This window comes from Lissotriton vulgaris, unplaced genomic scaffold (assembly GCF_964263255.1).
Source record: "Lissotriton vulgaris unplaced genomic scaffold, aLisVul1.2 SCAFFOLD_1465, whole genome shotgun sequence".
In the NCBI taxonomy this organism is placed as follows: domain Eukaryota; kingdom Metazoa; phylum Chordata; class Amphibia; order Caudata; family Salamandridae; genus Lissotriton; species Lissotriton vulgaris.
The window spans coordinates 146,987-172,674 of record NW_028253733.1 but is presented as its reverse complement, the minus strand read 5'-3'; the positions used below and the strand labels follow the sequence as shown (position 1 = coordinate 172,674).

Here is a 25,688-nt window from a genome sequence, read left to right as displayed (position 1 = left end):
CCTGCGTACTTACAGAGGAGACATTTAAGTCCAACCTCTGATTCCGTTCTTTCAGTAGTGGTTCTATATTTGCTGTTTGGAAAAGCAGGCGGATCCTTAAATGTGTCCTGAAGAAAGCGTACTATCCTTACTTGTATATGTGGCTAAATTAGGACTACAATTTTCTTACATAAAATTACATATATCTGCTACTATTGCCTATCACAGACATCCACCCATGGCTTCTTTTTTGCCGTATCTGTGAGTAAAGATTTCCTAAACGGTCAAAGGAAAGTTTTCCATCCTTTCAGGATCAAATCGATGGGTCCTTCTCGTGAACCCAATCATAAGTCTTAACAGCAACATTTGTCTTGGAAGATTTCTTCTCTGGTAGCCCTGCAGAGCTTCTGAGACCCCACAGAGCCCCCGTCCTCTGAAGTCATCCAGCGGGCTCTTGGGCAGGAAGCAAGAGTAATCTGGAGGAACTTGTGGCCATCGCTCAGTAATTCTAGTAGAGAATTGTTTTGGTTGTAAAGAAACTCACCTCAGTAACAAAAAACAATTCTTCTATTTACAATCAAGAATTTTGCAACTTGTTTTCACGGACATTTAAATAAATAAAGTTGACAAAAATGTTGACCTTTTCGACAAATCTAAAGTTACTCCAGACCTAAATGACCAGGGTGTAATGAATGACATGTCGCTCACTGAATTCACTCTAACATCTCCAAATCAAGTATCCACGCTTATCTTAGCTGCCAAATCTGGCTCCCCTGAAGTTTTTTGCCCCCCATTTCATTCTGAGAAACTAGAGGTTCAAGTAGACCTGCTAAACATTCTGGCTATGCCTGGAATTGATAACAAGCTCGACTCCCTCAACTCATTCCCTGTGTGGGCCCAGGAGATGTCCCAGTCAAAAGCCCACCAAGAGTTCCTAGAGATTGGTAGACCCACCAATATGTAACAAATCATCAATCCTACCAGAGGCCTTAGCTTCAATTGTCACAGATTTAAAAACACAATCTATAAAAATATTACAAAACACTCTTTTGCATGAATTCAGACTTCCAGGTCCAGATCCACATAGATAGGTCAGTGCACGGCACAGTCAATTTTCAGGCTGGGCGGGGGGTGGGGGTGTTGTTGGTTTTCTGTGTTACTTGTTACCATCATGTTCATTCTCCTCTGTTTTCTTTCTCACAGGGCTTTGATGGTGCCACATGCAATGTGGTTGTCCAGCAGTGTGGCCCTCTGCACTGTTACAATGGTGGCCTATGTGTGTCCCGCCCCTCTGGGCCCTATTGCTTCTGCGTTGGCCGCTTTGCTGGACCAGAATGCCGGTTACCAAGGCAATCTGGCTGTGCCCCCAACCCCTGCCAGCACAATGCCTCCTGCTCTGAGACCCAGACTGAGCCATTCTACCAATGCACTTGCCCTGCTGGCTTCACTGGGCGCCTCTGCCAGGCTGGCCCTGCTGGAGGTGGCACCAATGAGTTGCCTGGACATTCAGAGAATGAACACAGTCCATGCCAGCAGCTGAGAGGTAATGGTGAATGTGATACACAGTGCAACACTCATGGCAGCAACTGGGATGGGGGCGACTGTTCCCTACAGGTGCCAGACCCCTGGAAAGCATGTGTTCCTGAATACTGCTGGCAGTTCTTTAAAGATGGACAGTGTCAATCTGAATGTAACACCAATGATTGTCTGTACGACGGCTTCGACTGCACGGACACCAAGACTTGCAAGTGAGCCCCATGAATATCTTTTATATTTCTCTCTCTCTCTCTCTCTCTCTCTCTCTCTCTCTCTCTCTCTCTCTCTCTCTCTCTCTCTCTCTCTCTCTCTCTCTCCCTCTTTCTCTCTCTCTCTCTAAAGTGAGCATGGCTACAGATTCTGCTTGCTTCTTTCCAGATTTTCTGGGCTCCTGGGCATTTGTTGGTCATCTTAGAGAGGGTAAATACGAGAGGTACCTCTTAACTAGAGTCAAGGGCAGTAGGGTTAACTAACCAGTAAAACAAAGTGTTCCCTTGAGCGTAATTGAATAGGAAAAGCCGAAGGGTCAAGAAAAAAACAATTACAAAATACAAGTAAATATAAAGAATTCTTACAATTTATTGGAAATACAAATGTTAAAAGAAGAGTGGTCCAAATGGAACCCACTCAACACAGGTAAAACAATAAAAGGTTTTTTGACATTCAATTTTGGCCAGCAAGATTGAATCACAAGGACAGAAAGGGCTGTAAGACATGGAATGTGTGCAATACTGGTTGTATATTCGGACTCTATTGTAAACACCTAAGCTATGTGCACTATAATACAGTATATCAGCAGAGATGTCGAGATCATGAATTATACTGGGTGAAGCGTCGACGCGTTTCGGTGGTTTTCAGAAGTTTTGTCCACCTTTATCAAGACACCATTTAGTTTCTGTCGAGGTATTGGGGTCAATATAATTGCCCTTGATGCCCGTATACAAGGGTTGAATTGGATTTCTATGTTATTCCTTTTTTGTACGCAAATTATTAAAACTGTATATGTGGATCATGCTACCGATATGGTGCTCCTGTTGATATAGGTACTTGGGCATAGAGTCAGTTCAGAATTATATTGCCCAATGCGTGCTACTGCTCTTCTTTACAATATTAAAATCCAGCAGCGCCTAAGTCTTGTCCTTGCAGTTTTAGATTCCGTTTCTCTAATTATCCGCAAAGGACTGCTCGCTTCTCTGGTTCCACGGAAGCATTAATTACTGCACACACATTCATAGAAATGCAGATTTCAACCACACTGACATCAAGACCCACACCTCCAATCCAAGCAGAGGGTCGAGGATAAACTATAAACAAGGATATTGTGCTACATAACTAAATACTTATAAGGTTGCAAAAGCGAGACCTATTGGCTATGCCAATGCTTTTTTTTCTAGACTTCATGTGACTGCAGGCACATTGATGTGCGCGTGGTGAGCGTTGTAGAGGAAGGAAAGTCCTTTAAAGAGAGTCATATTCTCTCTGGATTTCCCTTCTCCTTTTGAAACTCAGAAGCAGCAACATTGTTGTGGTGTCACCAGGGCTTTAAGTGGAAGCTTTTTCAATATTATATACCATCCATAATTGCTGCTTATTTATCTTATGCAACTAACAACCATTGACAAAGCCATTAGTTCTGACTTGTAGGTATGAAGTGACTTGTTGTATCATATACCTGAACACAATAACAGGTACAGCAAAATACAAGTCCGGCGGCACACTGTGCTGAACACGGATTTTTAGCTTACGTGTTTTAAGCCACACCCTTAATTGCATTGACCACGCCCCTTTGAGAGACTCCCCCCCCCCCCCAGGTTTTTCATCCCACTTAAAACCCTACCAAAGCCAAAAATGCACCCTATACTACTGAGGGACTATAAGATTCGACACTTTTCAGCTCCTGTGACATATCTGAATTATCTGCTATACTTATACATTGCCATAATACTTATGTTTACGTATTGATATCTCGTTATTTATACATAAGTTGTATGGTAGCTCTTGCTGACCGCCTTTGGTTATTCAATACTCTGGTATCCGTGATACTTTTCCACTTCTATATAACCTTACCCTTCTTTTTTATTTACTCAAAATCTTCCCAAAATAAGCATGTATTATGTATTCGATTTTGTGATGCTCACATTATTATTAGCTAGTTTTCTCTTATGGCATTTCGTACTCACCATATGTGTCTTCAATGCTGGTTCCACGGAACCAGAGAAGCAGCCAGTCCTTCGTGATAAAACAGGAAAAGAACCCCATAACACGAGGACATGACGTTAATGCCTCTGGGTCTGCAACTTAATAGTTAACCGTAACCAGAGAAGCGAGCAGTCCTTTGTGGATAATTAGAGAAACGGAATCTAATACTGCAAGGACAAGACTTAGGCGCCTCTGGATTTTAATATTGTAAAGAAGAGCAGTAGCACACATTGGGCAATATAATTCTGAACGGACTCTATGCCCAAGTACATATATCAACAGGAGCACCATATCGGTAGCAGGATCCACATATACAGTTTTAATAATTTGCGTACAAAAAAGGAATAACATAGAAATCCAATTCAACCCTTGTATACGGACTTCAAGGGCAATTATATTGACCCCAATACCTCGACAGAAACTAAATGGTGTCTTGATAAAGGTGGACAAAACTTCTGAAAACCACCGAAACGCGTCGACGCTTCACCCAGTATAATTCATGATCTCGACATCTCTGCTGATATACTGTATTATAGTGCACATAGCTTAGGTGTTTACAATAGAGTCCGAATATACAACCAGTATTGCACAAATTCCATGTCTTACAGCCCTTTCTGTCCTTGTGATTCAATCTTGCTGGCCAAAATTGAATGTCAAAAAACCTTTTATTGTTTTACCTGTGTTGAGTGGGTTCCATTTGGACCACTCTTCTTTTAACATTTGTATTTCCAATAAATTGTAAGAATTCTTTATATTTACTTGTATTTTGTAATTGTTTTTTTCTTGGTCATCTTAGAGACTCATAAAATACTAACATTGTATTGGCCATCATCTACCAAGTGCTTCCAGAGGAACAGAATGTTCTTGATGTTCATCCTTCCTGCACCACGTGCTAGAGATAGTACTTTAAAGCTCACATGTCTTCTCAGTCATAGACTCAAGCATCTATATGGTTGTGCCTCTGTGTGCAAGCCTTTTCATGTAATCTAGTGTGAATTGCTGCACAATAGGAAACAGAAGGCTAGACTCACTGAGGTCTCACCTTATGGAATCTTGAAACATAAGACTAGACTCACTGAGGTCTCACCTTCTGGAAACTTGAAACAGAAGACAAGACTAACTGAGGTATCACCTTCTGGAATCTTGAAACGGAAGACTAGACTCACTGAGGTCCCACCTTCTGGAATCTTGCAAATCCTGCTAGCTTGTCCATTGACATGCTTTAAAGAGAGGCTCCATAATGTTTATACTTATTTGAAGTTGCAAAAGAGCTGGAAGGGTAGTAGTGTGGAATTCAAACTTTTAAAGAGAACAAAACAATACAATTTAAGATTGCTGCGAGATCCTGTTTGATGATGTGATAAACGTGGGGCTAAAAAATACATTTAAAAAACATGTTGTAGGACAGAGTACATGGAACAGCTTCGTTGCAAGCCTAAAGTAAACAGCAAATAAAAAACATTAAATTAATACCAGAAGACCTTGCACGAAAAGAGGAGAGCAGCTGTGTGCTGAAACAGTGGGAAAGCTGAAACTACATAGGATCTGTGTAACAAGAGTAACCAGAGGAAAGGGATGACAGGATCTAATAAGGTGCATTTACATCATTTTTCTAGGTATAAATAAAGGCATAGAAGGGTAACAGAGTCAGCCTGTCTCTACTATTATACTTCCTCCTTGGAGCCTTCTTCATCCCTAAGGGTTGCTCTTGAGAACTAAGGGGTTCATTACAATGGCGATCCGTCCGCCATAACACCCCGCGTCATATTATGATGACAGGGGGTACCGCAGCGGATGGAAATTCCGTCCGCCGGTCGATTTGTCGACCAGTGGAAAAAGGACACAATATGGTGGCGGTGTCTTGCAGACACCGCCATTCATATTATGATGCCAGCGGAAATAGGCCTTTCCGTGGCGGCATGCGGTCTTTACAATTGGGGGACCGTTGCGGGCCCCCATGGTGTTGGGGGGTGAGGGGTGCACATGGGGGGTACCTATGGTACCCCCCTTCATTTGCATGAACAAGCTGGCAGGCACCGCGCAGTGCCTGCCACGTTGTGCATGGAAATGCACATCATACATATTGTGCATTGTGATGGGTGCTGCTAACAGCATTTCCCGCCAAAATGCATAATATGCTGGATGTGACTGACAGTGTGGCAGTCGCATCCTAATCTGCATGGCGGGACTCCCGCACCCCTGGCAAGCGGTCCCGACTACTGTTACGGTGGCGGGCGGACATCGTAATAAGCCCCTAATTTTGTGCCAGATTTGTTTGCATGCCTTGAGGTTTCCACCTTCACAGACTGTCAGTTATTTCTTCTGCTAGGACAGCTAGAGTGCTACGCAACCTCTTTTATAACCCCATCAAGAGCAGTTGATCCTAAATATTATCCTCTTCTTTCCAGAGAGGATTTCCTATTTTTATCTAAAGCAGCCAGTGTCTCTGACAGTGCACTTCTCTAGGCCCTCTCTTCCAAATGGGAAATATTGCTTTGCAAATTGGAAGGCACAAGGGCATGATATGACAGTAAAGTCAAGTTCCCAAGGCATCTATGATTGGCATTTAGAAGTAGAGGTCAGACGTACATGGACAGCCTCGCTCCGTTCAGGTAACAGCGGTGGGGACGAGTGAAGGGGGATTTAGAGGGACGATGCTGAGGGAAAATTAAATAAAATATTAATTTTCCCTCTGCATCGGCCCTCGAAATCCCCTTTACTTGGCCCCACTGCCCCACCGCTGTTACCTACACGGACCTCGGCTGCTTTTCAAGCAGTCCGTAACAACCCAACAGCCTGGCTTCAAATGATAGGAGACAGTCTGACCCTTTTCAGATAATAAATGGTACGAGGCAGGGGTATCCCTGCTCACCTGTTTTGTTTGCTCTTTATATTGATCCTTTGATAAGGAAATTAGAATCTAATGTATTAGACCAAGACATCTTATGGTATTAACAAAAACAAAAACATTCTTGCTTATAGCTGTGACACTGGACCCCTACGGGACAATTTAGGAGCTAGTAAATGAAGCCCTAAGATTTGGGACGTTTTCTGGCTAATCCTTGAATCGTAATAAAGCCTAGGCAGTGGTTAATGACCGGATACAATTGGAGGATCACCAAATAGTAGATCGGCGGTTTACATGGGAGTAAATATTACATTTAGTATCGATCAGATCATGGAACTAATTCTAGCCCCAGTAATAAATGAAGCAAAAAAGGACGTTAGAAGAAGGGATAGTCTCCATCTTACGTTTTTTGCCGCTAAAATGTGATAAAAAATGTATTCTTGCCTACATTTTTTTAATTTTAGGACCATATCATTAAAGTTTGAAAATCGATGGTTTAAGATAACGGAGGATATATCTAGCAGCTTTTTTTGATCCTATGCTAAGGCTTGAAGGGCTCTCAGGCTTTTGATGTTGCCTAGGGAAAGTGGTGCCTGGGGGTTCCCAAATTTTAGATACTATCAAATCAGCTGGCGGCTGCCCTACAATACGTGGGGAAAGTCAGAGCAATTGTCAGGTGGCAGGTGCGATCCCTCCTATCTATGAATTGTTCATAGGGGATGAAACCAAGATCTGTTTTTAAAAAATGGTTGATCCAAGCTGTTACTTAAAAGTTACATTTAAGAAACTAAAAGCTGCCTTTTAAGATCTGGGTAATCATCAGGAAGAAGAGTGGCATCAAGAGATATAATTTCTACACCCCTATTTGGAGGTCTCCATTGCCCCCAAAGATATTTCAAGATTCATGATGCCTCTGGTGGGGAGCTAACAGGTTTCAGAAACTAGGTGATTTATTTGATGGAAATAAAGTACTCTCATTTGGGGAGTTACAACAGGAGTAAGGGATAGGCTAGTGAGATTTTTGTTAAATATCTTCTGGTCCAGGATTTCTTGTTAAAAAATGCGGGGGAGCAATCGGTTTTACTTAGGAAACATTGTTGGATCTCATTCATAAAAATACCGGCTGTAAGATAAGTTACATTTAGGATTCCTTGAGTGTCTTCATATCTGACAATCTTGAGAAGCAGCTTGAGAAGTGAATAGAAAGGCAATAGTCTTGGTCTCACTTTACTTTTTTCTGTGGGGCTGCAGGCGCAACATTATAAAACAATTTTTAATTTGTGTTATACTCCGGCACAGATTGTGACCTGGGGAAGAAACGTAGGCATCTGTTGTCAGTTTTGTCAAGGTCGGGAGGCAGATTTTAGTCCCATGTACAGCACTTGCTCAGTGCTAGGCTCTCTTAAGTAAGCAATATCTAGCTTTTTTAGGGTAGTCCACACGGATGTGGTTTTAACTCCTCATCTTATGCTGTTGGGGGTACATAATAATGCAGGTGGCATTACTGGGCTGCCATTCGTTTTTGTAGCTATGGCAATAGGTCGTATCTGTATCGAGGTGGCCTAGCTCAGCCCGGTTCCCCGTTCATCTCTGGAATGTCTGGCAAGGTTACTTTCAATGTTTAACATGGAAAGTAGCTTAAATCAACGGAAAAGCCAGAAAGCATTCAAGCATTTGCAATGCAATAGGTCTCGCATTTGCAAGAGTTTGAGTTATTGGCATTGTAAATGACAATGCCTCTCATTGATCTGTTTTGAAAAACCTGCAAGTGATGCGTAAACATGCACTTTGTACTTATAGTTGCTGAGGAGAAGCAAGGCTGGCAGTAACTGTGCCTTTTTTACTTCCAGCCTTGCTTCTCGTAAGCAAGGACTATAAGTACAAAGTGCATGTTTACGCACCACTTGTAGGTTTTCAAAACATAAATAAAAGGCATTGTCATTTTCAATGCCAATAGCTCAAACTGTCACTAATGCGAGGCCTATTGCATTGCAAATGCTTATTTTTATTGCATATAAACATTTAGCTTACGTGATCGTCCTTTTGTCTCAAAATCTGTTTTGTTTTTCCTGGCAGCATGGTATTGACAGTTCTGCTTTCCACACTCATATGCATATCTGCATGCACCAAAAAGCAAAGAAAAAGAATGAGGTAAATATGGGGTATATTGCCAAGCAGGCGATATGAAATTATCGCCGCTTTTGCGGCCGTTTTCGGCCGAAAAGCGGGCATAATTTCATTGCCTTATCAGCAAAGACACGCTATCGCGTGTTTTGCTGATTTAGCAAGCCTTTCAACAACGCCCAGCTTTGCATCTCTAATGAGATGCAAAGTGGGCGTTGCAGAACAAAATAATAGGAGAAATGTTGCTAAGCAACATTTCTCCTATTATCAAGCTGCACGCTAACAAGCAGAGCGTTAGGAAAAGTAGCGCTAACCACAGTTAACGCTACTTTCCTAACGCCTGCTTGTGACCTGACTTAGCCATGTAATCCAATGGGAGGTGGATTACATGGCTAAGATTACCCTGTCCTATCAACAAGGTTATGGCCATTTTCAATGGAATATCTCTGGAAAGCGAGCGATATTCCATTGAAAACTGCAATAATCCCAGCTATCGCTGGAATTTTTATCTATTTGTTTATTTATTTATTTAGAAGTTTTCTATAGCGCTAGCAAGACCCGAAGGTAACAGAGCGCTTTACAGTTAGAGACTGACAAATGAACAACATGACATATAAAAAGTAATAGCAGTCAACGAATGGCAATATGAAAGGAGTTGGTAACAGGATTCAGCGTCGCCACATAGTTCTGGGGATGCTTGCTCATCCGAATTAATCGCAGCCAAGGGAACGGATAAGGAACAAGGATTTGAGTTGGCTCTTGAATTCCACATAAGACGATATGGGTCTGATGTGCGGGGGGATGGCGTTCCATATTTGGGGGGCGTTTCCTGTGAAAGAGCAGTCCGCTGTTTTCTTCTTTCTGGTTTTAGGTAGGATGAGCAGCAGGGAGTTAGAGCTTCCCAGATTTCTGACTTGACCTGCTTTTTTGAGCTTGTTTGCCAAGTATTCCGGTTTGCCGGTATGGAGGGCTTTGTGGGTTAGGCAAGCCGTTCTGAAGGTGCTACGCATTTCAACTGGGAGCCACTTGAGTTCTTTGAGTGCCGGGGAGATGTGGTCAGATTTTTTGAAGCCGGTGATCATACTTGCTGCCGCATGTAGTGTTGTTTTTAGTGGTGCCAGGAGTGCTTTAGGGATGCCTGTTAGGATTTAGTTCCCATAATCCAGTCTTGATAGTACTAGAGATTGCATGGCTAATTTGAGGTCCTTGTTGGGAATGTAGGGTTTGATTTTGTTCAAAAGTCTTAGGTTAAAGAATGCACTTTTCGCCGAGTTCTTTATGTGATTTGCCAAGGTAAGTTTGGGGTCTAGGGTGAAGCCAAGAGATTTTACGGAGTCAGCTAGCGTGAGGTTCCCTTTAAGCGCATCGATTGACTTTAGCCACTCGGTGATTTGAGGGTTGTCTTCTTTGTTCTAGATGAGGAGTGTCTCGGTCTTGTCAGGATTGCGTTTCAAGTGGTTATTTGTCAGCCATTCTTGGACATCATTAAGGACGTCATTTAGTCTGTGGATGTCATTAAGAGAGGAGGTTTCCATATAAATCTGCTTGTCATCCGCGTAGAGGTGGAAGCGGATGTTGGCTTTCCTGAGTAGCTTGGCGAGCGGTTCAATATAAATGTTAAAGAGCTGAGGAGACAGTACTGAGCCTTGGGGGACCCCCTTGTTGACTAGCGGGGTTTCGGAGGTGAAGTTCTTGATTTTTATTATTTGCGTGTGGTTGTGTAAAAAGGAGGAAAACCACTTGAGAACTACTTCGCCGAGGCCAGCTCTTTCTTGGAGAGCCTTGATGAGGAGCTTATGATCCACCGTGTCGAAAGCTGCGGAGAGATCGAGGAGAATGAGGAGGCAGCATTTGTCTGTGTCGAGAGATCCATGAATGTCATCAATGATGTTCAGCATTGCGGTTTCTGTGCTGCGGCCTTGTCTGAAGCCAGATTGGAGGGGGTCCAGGAGATTAGTGTTGTCCAAATGTTGTGTCAATTGTAGGAGTACGCAGCGTTCAAGTGTTTTAGAGAGCAAAGGGAGGTTAGATATCGGTCTGAAATTGTTCAATTCAGTTGAGTCAAGACCGGGTTTTTTCAGCAGAGGGGTGACTTGCCCCATTTTTAGACAATCAGGGACCGTTCCGCTTTTTAAGGAGCTGTTTATGATTTTGCCCCAGATAGGTGCTAACGTGAGCTTCATTTTTTTAATTAGTAAGGGATGGATGGGGTCCGAGATGTGGGCTGATGGTTTGGAGGTCGAGATCAGCGAGATTATCTCTGTTTCCAGGACGGGGCGAAAGCTGAGCCAGGGGGAGAGAGAGGGGCCGTAGGGGAGGGCCTGTGGGATAGCCGGGCTGCTCTTCTTGAGGTGTGAGTTGTTGATGTCAAGAGATAGTTCGATTTTTAGGACCTTATCGTTGAAGAAGTTGGCGAAGTTATCGCATAGATCTTTGGACGCCTGTGGAGGTGTGGACAAAGGCTTGTATGTTTGTTGTCTGATTATGTTGTAGAGCTCCTTCGGTCTGTTTTTGGCTTTAACCAGTGCCTCGCGGAAGAAGCTGGATTTCTTGTTTTTGATATGATTGTTGTACTTCTTGCGGGCTGATTTTAGTTGGAGGCGAAGAATGGTGGTTGGGTTATTTCTCCACTTTCTTTCCTTGGCTCTAAGGTTTCTTCTTTCTGCATTGAGGTCAGCGTTGAACCAGGTTCTGGATGGAGTGGCTCGGCTTCTTTTGAGCTTTAGAGGCGCTAGTTTGTCGAGAATGGAGACTAGCTCAGAATTATAGTGGTCGGTTAGATCATTGGTCGAGAGGTGTGAATTGTTGTCCGGAAGAAGTGAACTTAACTGATCTTCCAGGATATCTAGGAGTACTTGGGAGAGGTTTCTCGACCATTTGGGGGGTCTTGCGGGGGTTTGAGAGAGATGATGGGGTGGTTGATATGAAATAAGATCATATGGTGATCTGACCAGTCAACGGGAAGTATGTGGTTGACCGTGATTGAATTATTTTGTGCAATGATGGCATCCAGTGTGGCTCCTTTATAGTGGGTCTCTTCCGTACAGTGTTGGGTAAGGTTGATATCATCAAGGAGACTGGATAGCGATCTGATTAGAGGATTATGAGTCTTGTTCCATCGGAGATTCAGATCACCAAGAATTACGTTTTTGGAATCGCCGAGTGCGTCTTCTGCTATCAGGTCGGATAGTTGTTCTCCAAACTCATTGTTTCTGCCCGGGGGTGATAGAGTAGGTGACACAGTAGAGAATCGTTGTCTTTGGTCTTGATGACGGCGGATAGACATTCAAATGAATCGTACTCAAAGGAGGAGGTTTCAGTGATGCTCCAACTGTCCTTGTGGATGATGGCGACCCCACCTCCATGGTGTTAAGCGTTGTTAATACAACGCTAACATGGAGATTATCGCCAGCAATAGCCGGCGATAGATTTTCTCACGCTAACAGCGGTCAGCGATAATTATCACTGCCGCTTGTTAATATGCCTCGCTGTGCCTTTGACACTGGGCAATCTTGAGTCCCCATCCTTGAACCAACAAGTTGGATTTTTTACCAAGCACACTTTGCATGCGGGGGTATCTATCTGCTAATTACGAGGTAACTAACAAAAGTACATCAAATGTTATCTAAAGCAAGTCTTTCCGGCTAAAAACCGACACTGACTGGTGTCTCACAAGTTCCATGGTCTATGAGCCCTTGTGTTTGTTCGATATTGCAATGCTGATGAAAAAATCGTATGTAGCATATACACGAAAGCGATTCATAGACTGACACTTTAAAAAGCATCACAAGCTCTTATACATTCATCACCAGTAAAAATAATTCTTGTGTGCGTAAAAAGTATTGCATTAGTGGTACCTAAGCATCAGCAAAGTAGGGGGCATATTATCAAGCAGGACGTTAAAAATTATCGCCGTTTTAGCGGCAGAAAACTGCTGCTAAAGCGGCGATAATAGGCTTGATAATATGGCCATTTTCACGCACAGCTGAAAAATAAGGCACCTTTTCTACAAATATGGCATAGCTTGTGATTTATGTCCCCTCTATATAAACCATGGAGGCGGCATTGTGTTAGAGGTCTTTATTCATACAAGGAGAAGGAGGCACGTCCGATCTCCGTTATGCCGAAATCCACAATTGCGCGTCTTGGTGCGCTATCCCGTCAGGCACCAAGCAAGGTCACGGGGTGCCTGATGACTAGACTGCAACAAAACATATCTCCCCCCTTTATAACAACACAAATTGAAGAACATAACAATGCAATTGCTGTACGTAGATCCAAACCATTTGAGCATAGGGTCTGAGGGAGACCAATGCTGTAGTGCCTCAGCAAGGAGGGAAAGGGGTGAGAGTGGGAGATGTGGAGAGAGAGAGAGATAGAGATAGAGATAGAGATAGTGAGATAGAGATAGAGAGAGAGAGAGAGAGAGAGAGAGAGAGAGAGAGAGAGAGAGATGCTGAGACTGCCCCACAAGTGGAATAGATGGTCCCCTGGGGAGGGGTTACATTTCAAATTCACTATATCTACTGGGACTCACCACTAACCTGCCTGTGCGGGTAAGTGTGGGGGAGGCCTGCTCTCCTTTTGTCCGCCCTGCCCGGGGCGTGGTCTGAGTGTTGCTCTCTGCTTGATTTTCGCTGTGTGCTCTCGGTGCCCTCTGCCCAGTGCCTGAGTTGCTGGCATTATTGATCTCCTGGGGTGGTGTGTACTGTGTGACATTCCTGTTGTTACTTGGCCCTGTGTCACCACCTGTCCCCCCCCGAGGTGCCGGAGCCTCTGGAGTTTTCTGGTGGAGAGGCAACGTCGGCCTCTGCTTCCTCCACCTTGTTGGTGCTGCTGTCTGTCGCTCACTAGAGGACTTTGTTGCACTTCGCCTTGCTGCTTTGTGACCACACTTTGCCATCGCTCAAGAGAGCGGAGTGTGAATAGAGTTCTTTGATTTGTAGTGGCTTGCTGAACTTGCTGTCACCTTTCTTACAGAGGTGGCCCAGCTTGACTCTGACCCAGTCTCCTATTGCCAAAGAGACTGCTCGTACACCATGTCTCCTGTTATAGTTGTCTTTGTAGATTTTCTGAGCCTTTTCAATGTTGCTTCTAACCACTGCCGGGGACCACTTGCTTTGTAGTTTCATGTTCATTCAAACAAGATAGTCCCTCGTAAATGGTTCTATACCTTGTAGAATCTTGAATGGGCTGTAACTTGTCAGTGTGTGCGTTATGCGGTATGCCCATATCGTGTTTTTGAGTTCTGTTTCCCAATTCTTGCCCACGTTGATGGCAGCTTGGACTGAGCCCATGATGACACGGTTGAAGCTTTCGGCTAGGCCGTGGCCGTAGGGTTATACACTCGGGTGTGCTGTGTCTTGATCCCGTTCCTCCGGATGAAGGCTGTCCATTTTTTGGAGGTAAACTGGGTCCGTTATCGCAGGTGATGACTCTCTGGATGCCTTCCCACAAGAACGCGCTAGTGAGGAACGTGATGATGGCATCAATGTCCGCCCGCTCACAAACCTCCATTCCGGCCGTTTTGAGTACCTGTCGACAAGAACAATTACATATTTGGGCATGACCCACGAATCCAGGATGGGATCAATATGTCGACTGACAGTTCTTCCCAGGGGTTGGTGGTCATGGCAAATTCCCCCATAGGTGGCTGCAGCAGAGTGAGTGATTTGTCCGCATTGGTACAGTGCCAACACGCCGTACATACTTTTCCGACTGCTTTAGCCTCCTCTTGGACTTTACGATTCCTAAGTGGCCTTCATGCACTATGCTGAGGATGCGGTTCAGTAACGTCTTTGAGGGTACCACCTTGTCACCCCAGAGTAAAAATGCAGTGTTGTCGCCAAGGGATACGTCCTATCTTCCTCCTACCCCTTTACCCTATCCCCTTACCCTTCATTGCTCCATTTATCTTGTCCCCTATGTTCTTTAAATGCCTTTCTTGATACTTATGTAACTTTTAACTGACGTAAATTGCAACATTATTGTTCCTCATGTAAAGCGTTCTGATTCCTTCGGGTCTAGCTAGCGCTATATAATAACTCATTAATTATGCTTGTTCCCATTAAGGACTCTTTCTCTCTTTGTCTACCTCCCTAGCTCCTAGCTCCTATCTCCTCTCACCTGAATCTCTCACCTTGCCTGCTAGTCTGCCTAGCCCCCTGTCCTTTGTGCCCTTTGACTAAGAACTCCTTCTCTCCTTGTAGGGGAAAGATCCAATATTTAAACTCTGGAGTCTCAGCGAACCTGCTGAGAGAGTCCACTGTGCCAAGGGAGCCACTCACAGCATGGTACGGCACCCCTTGCCAAAGCACTCCCTCTCCCCTTTTTGGGGAATGATCCAGTATGTAGGCCTTGGAGTCTCAGAGACCCCTCTGAGAGAGTTCACTGCGTAAAGGGAACCTCCCGCAACAGAGATAGGGAAGTGATACCACTTCCCCTGGGTTCAAATCTTACTGGACTTTGGACGTTGCTACCGGTTTGTATCCCCGTCGCCATTCCCCTCCCCTTTCCATGCGGTGTCCTTCACCCTCCCCTCCTCTTTCCCGCCTTCATTACCTGTCTACTTCCCTAGCTCCTTCCCCCAACCCTGAATCTTTCCCCTTGCCTGCTTTTGCCGTTACGTATTTATGCTTATTGTTTATCTCAACCTTACAAGTAACTATGGTGCCATGCTCTAATAACTGTGTAACCTTTGTTACGATGTAACCTGTAACTATGATCTGGTGCTCATGTACAGCGCTCTGATACCTCCGGGTCTAGCCAGCGCAATATAAAACATTTAAAATAAAAAATAAATAAAAATAATGTTCGAGGAATGTGGGCTGCTGAATTCATATCTGTGCATAGATCGCCGCCTAGTGTTGGGTCCGGATGATTGCACATTGTTGTCCTGGAAGAGTCTTCGAAGTATCACGAGATAGGTGGCTCCTCCCCTGGACTACAGTGCGCATGGGCATCGCCTCCATCCCCAGATTGTTTTTTTCCACCATTGGGTTCGGATGTGTGTCGGTTCCCTCTGTCGGAACCGATAGTTGTTAACTCTCTTTACTCGAGACCAAAAGGTCTTTAGGCTTGGCGCCGGTATCGTTTTCGTTCGGGTCTTACTGTTCTTCAGCTCCGAACTCTTGCTGCCCTTCCGCGTGCTCTCGGCGCGGACGGGCCTACACGACGCTCCAGACATGGAACGGACTCCGTTTAAACGGTGCCCGGTGTGCAACTCGAAATACTCGCACCTCGACGTGCACCCAGTGTGCAACACTTGTCTGTCGCCGGACCATGACGAGGCCAGGTGTATGGCCTGCTCCAGGTTCCGGTGTAAAAAGACCCTCAAGATTCGTCGCGCTGCGAGACTCCAGGCCCAGATGTCTGCGCCCCCGCCGGACGACATCTTCGAAGAAGGCGTTGGAGACGACAATGTCCAACAGGTTTCGGACTCTAGCCCTGCGTCCGAAGGGGATGCCTACGACGCAGGAGACGAGGAGTTTGACGAAGCCGGCGACGAGGTAGGGGACGACGATGGGGCCATTGCCACCGTGGGGGATAGCTCGGAGGAAGAGCATCCCCGAATTGACTCAGGGGTCGACCCCCTTCCTGCGGCCCAGGTCGAGGGATCGCCTTCGGGCCTTACCCAAGACCTCGTTCTTAGTCCAGCAGCCCCGCCTCCGGGCCCGGCCACGGACATTTTGGAGGTGCCACTCACGTTTCCAAAAACGAAAGTGAAGCCTTCGGGATCTACAACTCCGGTTTCAAAACCGAAAGTGAAAGCTGTACTGAAGGCTCTGGAGGCGTCAAAGCCTAAGAAAACCAAAATGGCCGACATGGAGAGTCACGCCAAGATGGCCGACCCGAGGGCCTCGGGGTCGATGCCGAAGGCGAAGTCGACCGACGCGGCTGCGTCGGCGCCGAAGATGGTCGCGGTCGATGACCCGAAGAAGCCTTCCAAGAAGCGTCAAGGCGATCCCAAGGCTCTGGCTGCGCCGGCTCCGGCCGTCGGAGCCAAGGACGGTGCAGCGTCGGCTCCGAAGACGAGACCTCTCGCCGACACCACTCCCAAGACGGGGAAGTCACCCGAGCCGGTCAATCCCTCTCCGGCCCTATCGAAGAAGGTCGAGGAGTCCCTGCAACGGATTCGGAAGGGCGCCGTGCTTCCCGAACAGGAAGAGGGGGTGTCGAAGCCCACACTGAAGCCGTCAAAGGCGCAAACGCCTATCCGCTTCACCCTGCCGCCGAAGTCGACGCCGAAGGCTTTCGCTTCGAAGCATGGGGCAGGCGTGCCCTCGAAGGAGGTGTTGACGCCCAAAGCGTCTCCAGTGGTGTCTAAGCCTCGGCTCCAGCCACTTGCGGAGGAAGAGCGTCGTGAGGTCATCATCGACGCCAATACCGGGAAACTGTCCCTCCTCAAAAGGAAAATCACCACGGAGCCGGTGTTGGAACATTTTCGCATTCCTCTCAAGAACAAGAAGGACTCTGCGGGTACTTCAGCACCTATGGAGCCGGCGTCTCCAAGAGACCTGCCGCGTTCACCAACTCCTTCTACCGCGGGTGATGGTGACGAGGAGGAGGTCGAGTACAACTATCCAGCGTACTCGGATCCGGAGGAGGAACATGAGCCTTGGACTGCCGGAGGCGACCCCGAGGATCCGCAGTCGGGTCAAGAACCTCAGCTCTTTGCGGCGAAAACTTCGCCGACGGAGGACTCTGCAGCCTTCAACGCTTTGATCGAGAGAGCTGCAGCTAACCATGATGTCGAGCTGCACTCCGATCCTGTGGATGTGGACTTTTTATTTGACACTTTCTCAGTGGCTGAAAAGTCAATCAAGACTCTGCCAATGCTCAAAGGAGTGCTCAAGCACGCGCAGGAGGTCTTCAAGGAGCCCACTCGGGCACGTGTCATCAATCCACGCATTGATAAGAAATATAAGGCAGCGCCCTCGGATCCAACATATATCAAGGGACACTTGCCACTGGACTCTTTGGTGGTATCCAACGCTCGCAAGAGGGCGAACTCACAGACAACTGGTGACGCTCCTCCCCCAGACAAAGAGTCGAAAATATTTGAGGCCTCAGGGAAACGGATCGCTGCTCAAGCTGCAAACATTTGGCGCATCTCAAACACGCAGGCCCTACTTGCACGCTACGATAGGGCTCATTACGACACCCTGGAAGCACTGCTCCAGCACTTGCCTGACCAATACAAGGAGGCAGGGGAAATGTTAATTCAAGAGGGAAAGCTCATTACAAACGCTTCCATCAAGTGTGCGCTAGATGTGGCTGATACAGCCTCCAGGGCAATCAACACCAGTGTGTTGCTCAGAAGGCATGCATGGCTGCGGATCTCAGGGTTTAAACCTGATATACAGACGACCATCCTCAACCAGACGGTTAATCCTGACCATTTGTTTGGACCCGAGGTTGATGCGACGCTTGAGAAAATGAAAAAAGACACAGACACTGCTAAGTCTATGGGGGCCCTCCAGTCTCAGCAGTTTCGGGGTGGTTCCTTTCGCCGCTCCAATACCAGAGGCACCTCAAGGGGTCAGGCATCGCAATCCACCCAGTACTACAAGAGCAATACCCAATCCTCATACACCAACAAGGGTAGAGTTGGCTACAGAGGCAACAATGTCAAGGGCAGGGGACGTGGAAACAACAGCTCCAGGTCCACCGCCGCCAACAAGCAGTGACGTCTTGTCACTGCCCCCCGACCACACAACACCGGTCGGGGGGAGACTCCAGCAGTTCCTGCCCGTGTGGAGATCCATCACCACGGACAGGTGGGTCAAATCTCTTGTCCAGTACGGTTACTGTCTGGAACTTACTTCCACTCCACCAAACATACCTCCAAGAAGCCGTCCTATGTCCGGCGAGCACTTGCACTTGTTGCAGCAGGAAGTTCAGGTCATGCTGCAAAAAGGAGCAATAGAGCTCGTCCCACTACAAGAAAGGGGAACAGGGGTTTACTCTCTGTACTTTCTAATCCCCAAGAAGGACGGATCCCTACGGCCCATCCTGGACCTCAGGCCCCTCAACTGGTACATTCTCTCGGAGCATTTCCATATGCTCACGTTGCAGCAGGTACTCCCTCTGCTTCAACAGGGGGACTTCCTGGCTACGTTGGATCTAAAAGATGCATACTTCCATATCCCCTTGCATCCTTCCCACAGGAAGTATCTCAGATTCACGATTCAAGACCAGCACTACCAGTTCAGGGTTCTGCCGTTCGGGGTCACCACAGCGCCAAGGGTCTTTACGAAGTGCCTGGCGACTGTGGCGGCGCATCTACGACGCCAGAACGTCCACGTCTACCCTTACCTGGACGACTGGCTCATTCAGGCAAAAACAGAGCAGCAGTGCGCCGACCACGTGTCCCGCACCATTCATCTCCTGCACGATCTGGGATTCTCTCTGAACTACCCGAAATCCCATCTCCAGCCCGCCCATGTACGGCAGTATCTGGGCGCGACAATAAACACCCTGGCAGCCACTGCGCAGCCAAATTCGGTGAGAATCGCCAGTATCCAAACGCTGATTCAACGATTCAGACCTCAGCACTCGCTTCCAGCGAAGGTGTTCATGCAGTTGATAGGCATAATGGCCTCCTGCATCTCCATCGTCCCGCACGCGAGACTACATATGCGTCCGCTTCAGGAGTGCCTAGCACGTCAGTGGACTCAGGCTCATGGGCAACTGACAGACCTAGTGTTGGTGAGCGGTCGGGCATACAACTCTCTGCATTGGTGGAATCCACAAAACCTCTGCAAGGGCCGACCATTCCAAGAGCCCGTGCCACAGATTATCCTGACTACGGACGCTTCTCTCCAGGGATGGGGAGCGCATGTACTCCAGTACACGGTGCAGGGACTATGGACACTACAGCAAAGGAAGATGCACATCAATGTGTTGGAACTGATGGCAATCTTCATGGCCTTGAAGGCGTTCAAAGTACATCTGTGCAACAAAGTTGTGTTGATCCGGACGGACAACATGACAGCCATGTACTACATTCAGAAGCAGGGAGGCACACACTCTCCGCAGCTGTCTCATCTGGCTCAGAGCATGTGGAAGTGGGCCATTCAGAGGAACATCTTCCTCATGGCAGAGCATCTCCCGGGCAAGGACAACCAGATGGCGGACCTGCTCAGCAGGCACAGCCATCAAATGCACGAGTGGGAGATACATCCATCAGTACTCCAACCGTACTTCCAAAGGTGGGGTCATCCAGAGATAGACCTGTTCGCCACAAAGGAGAACGCAAAATGCCAAAGCTTCGCCGCCAGGTTCCCACACCCGCAATCACAGGGCAATGCGATGTGGATGAACTGGTCAGGCAGATTTGCGTACGCTTTTCCCCCAGCCCCTCTGATACCGCTGGTGGCACGCAAGCTCAGGCAGCACTCGATGACTCTCATCCTGGTTGCTCCAACGTGGGCCCGCCAACCGTGGTACACCACGTTTCTGGAACTCTCCGTGGTACCGCATCAAAGGCTCCATCTCACTCCCAGCCTTCTGACGCAGAGCCATGGCGACATTCAGCACCCAGATCCGCAACAGCTCAACCTGGCGATCTGGCTCCTGAAGTCCTAGAGTTTGGCTACCTCAATCTTCCTCCCGATTGCATGAACATCATTCGGGAGGCAAGGAAGCCCACTACTAGGGCTTGTTATGCGGCTAAATGGAAGAGGTTTGTCATTTACTGTGTTAACCACGATATTGACCCGCTAGATGCTTCCATCCAAAACATCATTTGTTACCTGTTCCACCTGTATCAATGCAATTTGGCGTACTCTTCCATCCGCATTCACCTGTCTGCTATGGCAGCATACCTCCAGAATAGGCAACACCTGTCACTTTTTAAGGTCCCTGCTATCAAGGCTTTTCTGGAAGGACTCAAGAGAGTCATTCTGCCAAGGACCCCACCAGCTCCAGAATGGAACCTCAATGTGGTTCTTACAAGACTGATGGGTCCTCCCTTCGAGCCACTGCACTCTTGTGAGCTTCAATTTCTGACTTGGAAGGTTGCTTTCTTAGTAGCAATTACATCGCTACGGAGGGTTAGCGAGCTGCAGGCGCTCACCATCCAGGAACCTTTCTTCCAAGTACATGCCAACAGGGTTGTGCTCCGCACTAACCCTAAATTCTTACCCAAGGTTGTATCTCAATTCAATATGAACCAGACAATTGAGTTGCCGGTGTTTTTCCAAAACCCAGAGACGCTGGCGGAGCGGATGCTCCACACCCTTGACGTTAAAAGAGCCTTGATGTACTACGTGGACAGGACAAAAGATTTTCGCAAAACCAAGCAGCTTTTCGTTGCTTTTGCCACACACCACAAGGGAAACGCTATCTCCAAAGCTGGGATCGCTAGGTGGATCGTGAAATGCATTCAAATCTGTTACGCTAAAGCTAAACGCACTCTCACTATCCCACCAAGAGCCCACTCCACCAGGAAGTTGGGGGCCTCTATGGCTTTCCTAGGTAACATTCCCTTAGAAGATATTTGTAGGGCAGCCACATGGTCTACCACACATACTTTCACTAAACATTACTGTGTAGACGTCCACTCCAAACAGCAGGCAGCTGTGGGTCAGGCTGTTCTCAAAACACTTTTTCAGACTGCTGCAGCTGGCACGGGCGGCCGCCGCTAATGGAGGGACTGCTATATATTCTATGCACAGATATGAATTCAGCAGCCCACATGCCTCGAACTGCAAATGCTACTTACCAGTATGCATCTGTTCTTGGCATGTAGGGCTGCTGACATTCATATCGCCCGCCCTCCTCCCCGGCGCCTGTAGCAGCTGCAGTATTCATATATTTATATGCTCTTAGCATGGTCATCACTCACATACTTCACTCCATCTCTGCCAATGGCTAAAAACAATCTGGGGATGGAGGCGATGCCCATGCGCACTGTAGTCCAGGGGAGGAGCCACCTATCTCGTGATACTTCGAAGACTCTTCCAGGACAACAATGTGCAATCATCCGGACCCAACACTAGGCGGCGATCTATGCACAGATATGAATGTCAGCAGCCCTACATGCCAAGAACAGATGCATACTGGTAAGTAGCATTTGCATTATCCCGCACTTCCCAATACTTTTGGGTATCGTCTGGCACATGCTTCTTTTTAGGCCATCCAAGCATGACAAAGGTTTTTACTCGGGCCAGTGTTGGGTCGTTGTCGTAGGTGAATGTCCAGTCTTGTGCACTGATGATGTTCTCATGGTCCTCGGTGAAGGCCACTTGGTACTCATCCCAGTCACTCGATTTGGGTGCTGCTTCCATGGCGGCGGAGCGGCTGAGGAAATCGGCGACTTTGTTCTTCTAACCCGGTAAGTATTCCACGTCGTACACGAAATCCAGGAGCTTGAGGGGCATTTTCGCGATGCGCGGTGTGGCAGTTGCATGGCCGCTGGATGTCAGGACCTTTACCAGCAGTTTGGAGGCCGTTCTGAGGCTAAAACAGGAACCCCAGAGGTACGGTCAAAACTTGTCCATGGCCCAGATGACGCCCAAAATTTCCTTTTCGATGACACTGAAGTTTTCCTCGTTGGGGCGAGCAAGCGAGACGCAAAGTTAATCGTCGTTTCTGTGCAGTCAGTGTATCATTGCGACAAAACTGCTCCCAGCCCCTTTTCGCTGGCATCCGTGGTCAATATGCTGGGGGCCGAGCAGTCAAATCCCTGGAGAGGAACGGCTCCGCAAATGTTCTTTTTTGATGGTTTCAACTCAAGAGTTGATTCCGGCATCCAACAGAAACTGTTCTTGTCGTTCAAGAGTTGGCACGTGGAGTGGGGTTTTGTGACAAAGTTGTGGACAGATTTACTGTAGAATTCCGCTAAGCCTAGGAAGGATCAGAACTCTTCTTTGGTTCGAGGTTGGGGTGCAGCCTTGATAGCCTCCACATTAGCTTGTTTCGGGAAGATCCCATTTTCCCCAATCTCATGCCTCAAGTACGTGACTGTGCGCAGTCCAAGCTTACCGTGAGGCCGTTGTCTGACAGTGTCCGTAACACTTCCCGGAAGGTGGCGTCGTGGTCCATCTAGGTCGTCCCCATGATAAGTATGTCATCCTGGAAGTATAGGAAGTTTTTGCTGTTCTTGAATAACTTGTGCATGAGTTTTTGGAATACCGACAAGGCGGATGCCAGGCCAAATGGTAGGCATCGGAATCTGTAGCAGCCAAACGGGGAAATGAAAGAGGTGAGTTTCCTACATGAGTGGTGGAGCAGGATTTGGTGGTACGCTGCTGTGAGGCCTATTGTAGAGAACCACTTAGTTCCCTTGGTCTGAGCCAACAGTTCATTAATGCGTGGTAGTGGGAATTTGTCCACTAGAATGTTTTTGTTCAGTTCTCGAAGATCAATGCGCAACCACACTTTCCCGTTCAGTTTTCGTGCTAAGACTAGGGGCGCCTGCCACTCGGCGCTTTCGATGGGCTCTATTATGTCGCCATCTTCGAGACGTTGCAGTTCCAGTTGTATGGCTTCCCTGCAGTTAAAAGGGATATTGCGCATTTTGTGGCTGACTGGTACAGCTCCATCCTTTAGGACTAGCTTGTGCGTTAATTTGGAGAGTTAGCTGATGGTGCCACTAAAGACGCTCAGGAATTCTCTCCTCAAGGTGTCTAGATCCGGCTTGGGGGGATCGTCTGTCATGAGGACTGGAATTTCTTCACTAGGATTGAGTTGTATGCCTAATGAACTTGGTCAGCCCATCCAAGGACTGAGGGGCCTTTTTCTGCCACGTACAGTTTCCTGTTGTTACTTGTCCTTTGAACTCAAATGTGAGGGGTCTGAACCTTACCATGGGGCTTCTCTCACCTGTGTAAGTGACTGGGCGTTGGCAAAATGGATGTCCCAAAACTCCCTTTGTATAATTGTAAACGGGGATCCTGAGTCTGCTACCATTGAAATGTGGACCCCCCGATGGTCAATAAACATGATGGTTTATTTCTATTATTGCAATCTGTACCCCAAACCTGTTCATCGATACACAAGTTGCAATCTTCCTCCGACTCCCCTTCCCCCTCCCCCGTTTCGGTTTCTGAGTCATACATGATGCACTTCACTGAAACGTTGCTAGGTCTCCATCTGCAGACTTTGCCGAAATATCCCACGACCCCGCAGAAGGAGCATTTGACCTGGTATGCAGGGCAACGGCTGTCATTGGCCACATGCGTGTGGCTGCCACACCTGTAGCATGGACCCTTCTTGTCTAGGGAAGGTTTGGTGGGTTCTGTTTGGGTCCTTGTAGGCTGCCTGCTATTTCTGTATCTTGTGGAGGCAGCCGGCCTGTCACTTGAAACTTTAGCGTCACTCACTTTACAGATTGTGGGTTTGGTCTCTGTGTCCTTTTTGGCTGCTACTGCACACTGTTTAGAGTGACAGTTCAGCTTTTTTGACAATGGCTATGATCTCATGTAGGGGCGCTTCTCCACTCACCCACAACTTTTCTTGGACATTGGTGTTTACTGTGTGCATTATTATTTGGTTCTTGCACCAAGTCGTCATGCAGGTGGTCAAATTTGCAGTGGACCGCCAATTTCTTGAGTGCTGCAACATAGTCCTCAACAGTCTCTGTCTCACTTTGTTTTCGCTGGAAAAAATTGTATCTATCTCTGGCCGTACATATGACAAACTGGTAGTGGCTGTCTAAGTCCTTCAATGCGTGCTGGAAGACGTCTTCGTCCGTCGCAGCTCTTGGTTTCTTAATCATATTTTCATAGACCCTCAACCCTTCAGGCCCTAGGTTGTGCAACAGTATTTTCTGCACTTGCTGGAGAACGCTTCTTCCCCTTCATCTTCCAGGGCAGACAGGTAGTTGAGGAAGTCCCCCTTTCAATCGGCCCACTTCATGGCCATCTCACCTGGTTTTGGGAGGAAGGGCACTGGATTTGTGAGAGAGAAGGTCTAGGCACACATCGTGGTACAATGGGTTCACTTGCTGGAAGGCAACCGCACCCAAAACCAGCTAGGTGTCTGCTACTGATAGAATGGCAGTGCTAGTGGTGCAGCGTCTGAGTTTGGTGCTGAGCTGCTCAGACTGGCTCCAATTTGTGTAGTTGGGTCACTGGACGGGGTTACTTGTAATGTAGCAAGCCACAGAGGGTGACCACATGCAGTGGCCCCTGAGCCTGTGATTGTGAGAATGTGCACTCCATAAGCGAGTTTAGGATTGACTAGCATACGGCTGAACAATTTGCTGTGTAGGGTTATCAGTGCTGCTGCATGGGCCCCCTTGTATGAATGGGACCTATGGCGAGGCTCTCTTTAACAGGTACTGGAAGGGCGCAAATAAGGCTTTTTGGAGCACAACCAAGGTGGTGCAGACTACGGGAAATGGCCACAGGAGCATGCTGGGGCTGGGGCTGTGGCGCAGGGTTCTTACCTTGCAGGTGCTGGTAGGTAGGCTGCTGGTGGAGACCAGGGGCGTGGCGGGTGCACGCGGGACTGTAGGTGCTAGGATGCTGCTCTCCTTCTCCTGGGCGCTGTCTAGAAAGTGCGCTTCCCGTTGCGAGTGCAGATCGGGGCAACTTGGCTTATCGGGCGGCAGCTGCAGCGGGATCCGTTTCCGCTTGTCACCAGTTTTTGATGTATCTCCCTGCTATATAAACCACAGAGATGGCGTTGTGTTAGGAGAAGTCTTTATTCATACAAGGAGAGGGAGGCACGTCCGATCACTGTTATGTCAAAATCCACAATGGCTCGTCTTGGCGCGATATCCCGTCAGGCACCACGCAAGGTCACATGGGTGCCTGACAACTAGACTGAGACACCACATAGCTCTTCTAGCATATGTGTGCAGATAGCTGACAGGAAATCACGAATGGCTGATTCTTTGGCACATTTCTTAAAGTTAATGAAACAGTAAGAGTCATTGCAGAGCTGCACTTACTGACAGCTAAGGAAGCTATCCCTAAAGAAGTCTGTTATAACAAATGTAGTGCTTAATGCGAGCGCCATTGTGAACTCGAATGAGGCTTCACACAAAAGG

General features: G+C 47.5%; 1 protein-coding gene across 1 annotated transcript in view; it reads left to right on the top strand.

Annotated features, from left to right (window-relative positions):
- LOC147660783 (neurogenic locus notch homolog protein 1-like) overlaps nt 1-25,688 on the top strand; it is a 415,745-nt gene that overhangs the window by 296,159 nt on the left and 93,898 nt on the right. The window contains exon 25 of the mRNA XM_086951469.1: nt 1,183-1,727. Coding sequence (XP_086807595.1) covers nt 1,183-1,727 — 545 coding nt within the window. The remainder of the gene's footprint in view (nt 1-1,182; nt 1,728-25,688) is intronic.